The sequence below is a fragment of the Chiloscyllium punctatum genome, chromosome 16 (assembly GCF_047496795.1).
Source record: "Chiloscyllium punctatum isolate Juve2018m chromosome 16, sChiPun1.3, whole genome shotgun sequence".
Lineage (NCBI taxonomy): Eukaryota > Metazoa > Chordata > Chondrichthyes > Orectolobiformes > Hemiscylliidae > Chiloscyllium > Chiloscyllium punctatum.
In genome coordinates, this window is record NC_092754.1 from 2,936,911 (window position 1) to 2,945,278 (window position 8,368).

General features: G+C 40.4%; 1 protein-coding gene across 3 annotated transcripts in view; it reads left to right on the plus strand.

Moving 5' to 3' along the window:
* The window catches only part of cfap74 (cilia and flagella associated protein 74), a 203,653-nt gene extending 197,553 nt beyond the window's left edge, over nucleotides 1–6,100 (plus strand). For all 3 annotated transcript variants that reach the window (XM_072585989.1, XM_072585990.1, XM_072585991.1), the window contains 3 exons: nucleotides 1,329–1,456; nucleotides 4,509–4,643; nucleotides 5,833–6,100. In XM_072585989.1, the coding sequence (XP_072442090.1) occupies nucleotides 1,329–1,456; nucleotides 4,509–4,643; nucleotides 5,833–5,925 (356 nt within the window). In that variant the 3' untranslated portion in view covers nucleotides 5,926–6,100. The remainder of the gene's footprint in view (nucleotides 1–1,328; nucleotides 1,457–4,508; nucleotides 4,644–5,832) is intronic.
* Nucleotides 6,101–8,368: the final 2,268 nt, after the last annotated feature.

Below are 8,368 nucleotides of genomic sequence, written 5' to 3' on the forward strand. Positions count from 1 at the left end.
CTCCTCTGAGGAATACCAATGTACACAACTTCTGTGTTTCTGGATGCTCTGTACCCGGCTGTCTGAAGAAATAAAGAATGAAGTCTTATAGAACCAGACTGGTTGATTGTGAGTGTTTATTGACTGATCACGGAACAGAGAGGCCACTACCACAACTGGATAAGTACTCACTCCCTCACGTAGAGGATTTATACACCAAGCTAGCAGGAGGGCTAGCCTTGACAAAGTTACCTTCATCCATTGGTACTGGCAACTGTGGTTTGATAAGGATCCCAGAAGTATGCTACAATTAATACCCATAAGGGTTTGTACCAACATACGAAAATGCCATTTGAGGTATCATCAGCCTGTGCAATTTTTCAGTGGACGATGGAGAATATTTTACAGGATGAACCCCAGGTTGCCATTTATCTTGCTGACGTACTAATAACAAGGAAGACTAATAAGGAGGTCTTAGAGAACTTGGACATAGTCCTTAGACATTTCTCCAAAGGAGTGTATGTCTCAGGAAGGAAACATATGTGTTCCAGGCACTCCAAGCAACCTACATGGGCTACAGAGTCGACAAGATCAGGTTACGCCCATTGGAAGTGAGGATGATCAACGATGGCCCAACTTCCACATTTGTGCCAGAACTGAAGTCTTTCGTTGGGGTCAATGAACTATTATGGAAAGTTCATCCATAACCTGACCTGCATCCTGGCACCTTTGCATCAATTCTGAAACAAAATTCAGCCTTGGAAAAGGTTGTGTAGCCAAGCCATTGCATTCAGGGAAGTGAAGAGACAGCTAAGATCCTCGAAGGTGTTGCACACTATGATCCCAAGTGAGGTCTGGTAGAATAGAATAAATAGAAACTTATTGTCACATGTACTTTTACATGAAAAATGCAGTGAAAAGTTTTATAAGTCGCCCCATCACGGCAGCTACATCAATAACAGAAGTCATACATAATAATAAAAATAAATAAAATTAAGACAGAGTTCATCACAGTTCAGTTAATGGCTCCTGGGCTCAGAGAAAACTGATTTAGGAGCAATGGATTACCCTGAAGATGCTCTGGGACAAGACAGCCTACTGGGCTGCTGGATTATCTGGAGCCAAAGACAAAGAAGACTTCTCCACACACCCATATGTTTCCATTGCTTCTAATATGATGTGTTTCCCATGGTACATGACTGCCAAAATATTTCATTCTAAATAAGTCATTATCACCAACTGAGTGCAGTCTTTAACTCCTGGTTGAACTGGGGTGGGTACAGGAATATACCTGGAGAAGTCTGCTCGTGGAGTTTGTAACAATTACTTTCTCTCATTGTTGTTTGCAGATACTCCCCGGGTACTGAAGACTGTACAGCTTACTCTAAAGAGCACTAAGTTTGACGATAAATTGACAACAGCTTTGAGAGAATTCCAGGTGGGATGTATCCGATCAACCCAAGCTAATGCTAGAAAGGTGACATTTACATTCCTCTAAATTGTAGATGTGGAGCATTTATTTTTTAAAAATTAAATAGGGATGCATTGGTCCGGAATTAGCTGGAATGTGGTCGTGAATTTAATACCTGCACCATTTATTCATGTGTGTATAATTAAAGTGAGGAAAGAATTCTCCAGGAATTGTGAATTATCACAATTTGTGAGCAATTTACTTCTAGAAGAAGAATTTCTCTATCAGCCTTCTCGAGAATTTCAAGAAATGGCTGTATATGCACTGTTCAAATAAATTAACCTCTCCACAGCATATTAGGGTGTTCACTTGCATGAAAAGATTCAGGGCACAAAAGGCCCATTTGGTCCATCATACCTGTGCTGGCCGATAAAGGTCTAACAATTCTTATCTCAACAACTTGCAGCTCTTGTCCATAATCTTGTATGTTTCGGCATCTCGAGTGTGTTTCCAAGGATTTTATAAATGTGACTTTCTGCTTGTGCTGTTCTTTCAGGCAGAGGGTTCCAAACTTTCAATGACCCTCTAGGTAACTATAAGAACATAAGGAAAAGAAACAGGAGTAGGATTTTCATCCTCTCAAGCACACTCCACTATTCAATAAGAATAGTGGCTCAGTGGTTAGTACTGCTGCCTCACAGCACCAGGGTCCCAAGTTTGATTCCGGCCTCAGGTGACTGTCTGTGTGGAGTTTGCACATTCTCCCCGTGTCTGCGTGGGTTTCCTCTGGGTGCTCCGGTTTCCTCCCACAATCCAAAAATGTGCAGGCCAGGTGAATAGCTCATGCTAAGTTGACCATAGTGTTAGATGCATTAGTCAGAGGGAAATGGGTCTGGGGGAGGTTACTCTTCAGAGGGTCAGTATGGACTTGTTGGGCCGAAGGGCCTCTTTCCACACTGTAGGGAATCTAATCTAATCATGATCTGATTATAGCCTTAATTTCACTTTCCTGTCTTCTCAGGTTAAATCCTTGACACACTTGTCAATCACAGATTTGTCTAACTCAGTCTTGAAGATATTCAATAACCCAGCTTCTACTGCTTTGTGGGGAAGACAATTCAAGACTTTATTGATTCTCTGAGAGAAAAGCAATGAAGGAAGAGGGATATATTTCAAAGTGTAGCCTGGAAGGAAACCTCCAAGTGATGGAGCTTCCATGCATCTGCTCCCCTTGTCCTTAGAAGTCACAAGTTTGGAAGGTGCTATCAAAGGAACCTTGATAACCTTTACAGTACATCTTATAGATGGTATGCACTGCTGCCACTGTGCATTAGTGGTAAAGGGAGAGGATGGGGAACACGGCAGATACAGTGTTAATCAGGCTTTTGTTGAGTTTCTTGAGTATTTTTGGAGCTGCACTCATCCAGGCAAGTGAGGAGTATTCCAACATATTCCTGACTTGTGCCTTATAGAAGGGTGACAGGCATTATGAAATGAAGACGTGAGTTATTCACCAGAGGATTTATAACCTCTGACCTGCTCTTGCAGTCACAGTAATTACACTGCTGTTCCAGCTCAGTTTCTGTTCATTGGTACCCTCCAAGATGTTGATGTTGGGAATTTGACAATAACAATGCCATTGAATATTAAGAGGCAACAATCAGATTATTTCATTTTGGAGATGGTTATAGTTATGCGTTTGTCTGATGTGAAGGTTACTTGCCACTTCATTCAGTATCTGAAGAGTCGTGAATGGTGTTAAATATTTTGCAGCTGTCAGCAGACATGCCCACTTCTGGCCTAATGATGGTGGAAAGGTCATTGATGAAGCAGCTGAGAATGGTTAGACCTTGGGGATTACTCTGAGAAACTCATACAATAATGTCCTGGGACTCAGATGATTGACCTCTAATAACCATAGTCATTTTCCTTTGTGCTAAATATGTCTCCAACCAGCTAAGAGCTTCTCACTGATTGCTATTTACTCCAGTTTTCCCAGTGTTGTTTAATACCATACTCTGTAAAGTGCTACCTTGCTGTCAAGGTAAATAGATAGGAGGCTGGAAGAACACAGCAAGTCAGGCAGCATTAGGAGGTGGAGAAGTCAACATTTTGGGTGTAACCCTTTCCTCAGGACTGTCCTTGCAAGGATAGTCAGTATCCCCTCACCTTGGAAGTTCAACTGTTTTATCCATGTTTGAGCCAAGGTAGTAAGTAGGTCAAGATCTAAGTTGCCCTGGCTGATCTTAAGCTGATTGCCAGTGAGCATGTTATTGTTGAGTGAGTGTCACTTGCTAGCATTGTCAATGGCTCTTTCTGTCTTTGCAGATAATTGAACGTAGCCTAATGGGGCACTAATTGGCAGGATTGAATTTGTCCCACCTTTTAGTGGACAGGATATACCTAGGCAATATTTCACATGCTTGGGTAGATGGTAGCATTGTAGATGCACTCAAATACCTTGGCTGGGGCCATGGCTAGTTCTGAAGCACACGTCTTCAGTTGTTATGGGCTGGCAATTAACATTCTGCAGGCAAATTATAATGTAAACAGAGACCAGAACAACAATATGATTAGATTAGTGGAAACCAGAGCACACCCACGCAGACACAGGGGGAATGTGCAAACTCCACACCGATAGTCACCCAAGGCTGGAATCGAGCCTGAGACCCTGGTGCTGTGAGACAGCAGTGCTAAACACTAAGCCACTGTGCCACCCCAATATACAAAGCTTACTGGAATAAGGAAAGAGGATTCAGGCCAACTGCAAGTGTATCAAGTTCATTTGATATGTCAAAGTGTTTTTATAATAATGTTAAAGAGATACAAGCCAATATTTAATTTAGTCTCTGGGCCAAAAACATCAAGCCTGATAAAGTACTGTAAATCTTCATCATGAAATGGAGTTATAAGAAGATCATATAGTAGCATGAACAAATTCAAAATTACAATTATATTCAATATAATCAAGTTTCCAGCCAAATAGTTTACAAGAATGGATTCGTACCAGAAAATTAGTATTGTTCAAGTTTGACTTTACAGTTCAGCTGATAGACAGGTTTTTTTTTCTGTAATCTTTTTTGAAAGCTACAATAGGATGGTGTCATTTTTCTTGTAGAATGTGGAGTTCACCATTGACAGTCCTCAGGCCCTTCACGCAAAAGGGTTCGTCATTGATCCAGTCAAAGCCATGGTGGAAGCTGGGACCGTGAAGGTTGTCACTGTTAGCTGGACTCCACCTAGTGGACATGATGTATGTCATTATCTTGTGAAATCTCATAACTCTAATCCTAGCTGAGACAACACTTATTATTTGGAAATGAATTAATTACTTTGTATAGCTTAGACCCAAGTTTACTTCTGAAAAAGAAACTTGTGGAAGAGATTAGATAGAGTGGACAATAACAAATAGAAACCAGGAAACACAGCTTTATTAATATGTACATTTCCTCTGGTTCAGGTATTTGAAGTGTATCCCACAAGGCTGAGGGCTGAGAATGAGGGCTGAGAAGTGGAATGAGCCTGCAGAGTTCTGTTGTGGCCGACACAGATTAAATGGGCTGTTTCAGTGCAGTTTTTAAAATGTTGTTTAAAATTTGTCTTTAAGTATATGAGTTAGGTCCCTCTGCTGTTTTAAGCCTACTCTTAACAATCTGTTGTTATAGTCAGTTTCTCTAACTATACCACTTTGCTTATTTCCAAACAATCTGCAAATTTCTGTTTGCAGCAGATTTTATCATCCAGCTCAGTTTTTCAGATTAAAATCAGCAGGAACCCAACCATGGATCCTCAACACTTCCTGTCAGTTAACATTCCTTAAGTTTTTAGATAAGGTGAGCAGCCAAGGTCTTTTCCCCAGCGTAGGGGAGACCACAACTAGAGAGCATATGTTTCAGGTGAGAGAGGAAAGATATAAAAGGGACCTGAGAGGCAACGTTTTCACACAAGAAGGTGGGGTGTGTATGGAGTGAGCTGCCAGAGAAAGTGATAGAGGCGGATACACTTATAATATTTTAAAGGACATTTGAATAGGTACATGGATGGAGACAATTTAGAGGGATATGGGCCAAATGCAGTAAAGTGGAACTAGTTAGGTTTAGGGAACCTAGTCTGCTTAGACAAGTTGGGCTGAAGGGCCTGTTCCCAAGCTGTAAGACTCTTTCACCATATTCTTATTTAATTCTATGTTCTGCCCTGCATAGAACTTCATTAAAACTTTTTTTCTCAAAGCCTCAGTAAGCTACAATTTGGAAATATAATTTTCTTCGGGTATTTCAATGTTTCTGTGGCTCAGTGTTGTCTGTGTATTATTTCTGAATAATGTTTTCTTAAAGGAATGCTGGAATATTGTACCATTTTAAACTACAGCTAGTATATTTGAGTTAAACAGATTAAACAGTTAAATAGATATTTAAATATAACATTTTAATTTTGTTTTCAAGCCACTTCAGACGATCTCAGCTACCGTTAAAATGTCTATTAAAGGAGACATCACAGAAAATTACCAAATCATTTTAACAGCAGTGGTTGGATGAACATAAGATGAAATTGGATGACGGAGGAAATTACTGGGAAGTCTTCTTACATTATAGATGCTTATTTTGCAGAAAACGCCAAAATGTTTTAATTCATATATTCAGGTTTTTAAATTTAACCAATATTTAACTTTATTTACTCATCTACAATTTCTATTGATATCATTCTACAGAAGCCTCTAAGTAAACCTTTTCAAATCAAAATAATAAAGGAAGAATATATTCTTATTTGTTCTTCGTGGTTTGAATTTTCATATTTGCATTTTCTAAAATGTTGTAGCCTGCTCATTCTTACAAAAGAGTCCAAAGATTTTTTTGTCTTTATTTATATATATATATAAAAATATATGGCTAGTGCAAGTGTCCATTCTGCTTTCATTCTATTGTCCTTATTTATTAACTGCTGCCTTATCCAGCGTTAAACTTGTTTACAAAGAACATTCTAGGAGAAAGTGAGGACTGCAGATGCTGGAGATCAGAGCTGAAAATATGTTGCTGGAAAAGCGCAGCAGGTCAGGCAGCATCCAAGGAGCAGGAGAATCGACATTTCAGGCATGAGCCCTTCTTCAGGAAGGGCTCCTTGATTCCTGAAGAAGGGCTCAGGCCCGAAATGTCGATTCTCATGCTCCTTGGATGCTGCCTGATCTGCTGCACTTTTCCAGCAACACATTTTCAGCTCTACAAAGAACATTGTTAACTTGAGCTTCATATGTGCATTTGTGACCAAGTTATTTCTGAACCTTTTTGAGGTTTGTTTAGTTTAGTTGGCTGGACAACAGGTATGTAAAGCAGAGTGACGCCAAGAGCATGTACTGCTTGACCTTCAGGTTAAACTCACAACTAGTCATCTCTCCCTAATGAGAGAACAGCTCTATAGTCCTCTAAGACTGTGGTGAACTTTTGACAAAACTGTCTGAAGATTGACAAGGTACCTCACAAAAGGTTAAGCCATAACGTAAGAGCCCCACAATGTTGGATGTAGTATATTGGTGTGGATAGAGAATTGGTTCATGGGCAACTAACAGCAAGTGGGGATAAGGGGTTATTTTTCAAGTTGGCGAATTGTAACAGTGGGGGTTCCACAGAGATCAGGGCTGGGGCCACAATTGTTAACAATATATACGAATGAATTGGAAGAATGAGGTGAATGTACAGTAGCCAAATTTACGTAACTTGAAAGGTAGGTTGTGAGAGAAATACAACAATTTACAGAGCGTTAAGTGTGGACAAAAAAGTTGGCAAATACATAATAATGTGGGAAAATGTGAAGTTGTTCAGTTTGAAAGACCAAACAAAAGAACTGAATATTATTTAAATGGAAAAAGGTTGCAGAAAACTGGAAATCAGAAGGATTTGGGGTGGACTTGTGCCTGAAATACAAAGCCAGCACAAGGGGCAGCAGGAAATCAGGAAGGCTGTTGGAATATTGGCCCTTATTTCAAGTAAGTTGGAATGTAAGAGTAGAGAAGTCTTACTGTAATTGTACAAGGTGCTGGTGAGACCACATTTGGAACACTGTGAGCAGTTTTGGGTGACTTATGTAAGGAAAGTTATCATTTCATTGGAGGCCATTCAGAGAAGGTTCACTGAAATGTTCCCTAGTATGAAGGTTTTGTCTTATGACCGAAGAATAAAAGTGTTGGGCCTCTACCTACTGGATTCTAAAAGAATAAGAAGCAATCTCATTGAAACATGTAACGGTCTTGACTGGCTAAAGGTTGAGAGGATGTTTCCCCTCTAGGAGAGTCCAGGACCAAGGGCAGAGTCTCAAAAATAAGGGTTGAGATGAGAGTCTTTGGAACTTCTTGCTGCCAAGATCTCTAGAGCAGAGTTATTGTGAAAATTTCAGACTGAGATCATAGATTCTTGATCAGGAAGGGAATCAAAGGTTACACGGAAAAGGCAGAAAAATAGACATGGCAAATGTCAGATCAGCCATGTTTCTATTGAATGGTAGAGCAGACTCAAGGGGCCGAACAGCCTACTCCTGATCCTGTTTCTTATGATCGTCTTATAAGGATCATTTTTGTAATTCACGTTAACTGTATATGTATAGATTTGTGTGTGTCTGTAAATGAGCTCGTGTGCCAGTTCTTAGAATCCTAGAAACCCTACAGTGTGGAAACAGGCCATTCAGCCCAACAATACTGACCCAGGCACATTTCTCTTACCCAACATTTACCCCTGACTAATGCACTAAACCTATACATCTTTGGATTGTGGGAAGAAACCAGAGCACCCGGAGGAAACCCACCCAGACACGGGGAGAGTGTGCAGACTCCACGCCGACAGTCAACCGAGGCTGGAATCGATCCCAGGTCCCTGGCGCTGTGAGGCAGCAGTGCTAACCACTGAGCCAACCTGCTGACCTTTACAGTTGTTGCTGTAAATGAAAAGGTCTCGTTAATGGGAGCCAGTTATTCCTATTTTTCTAATCAACCTG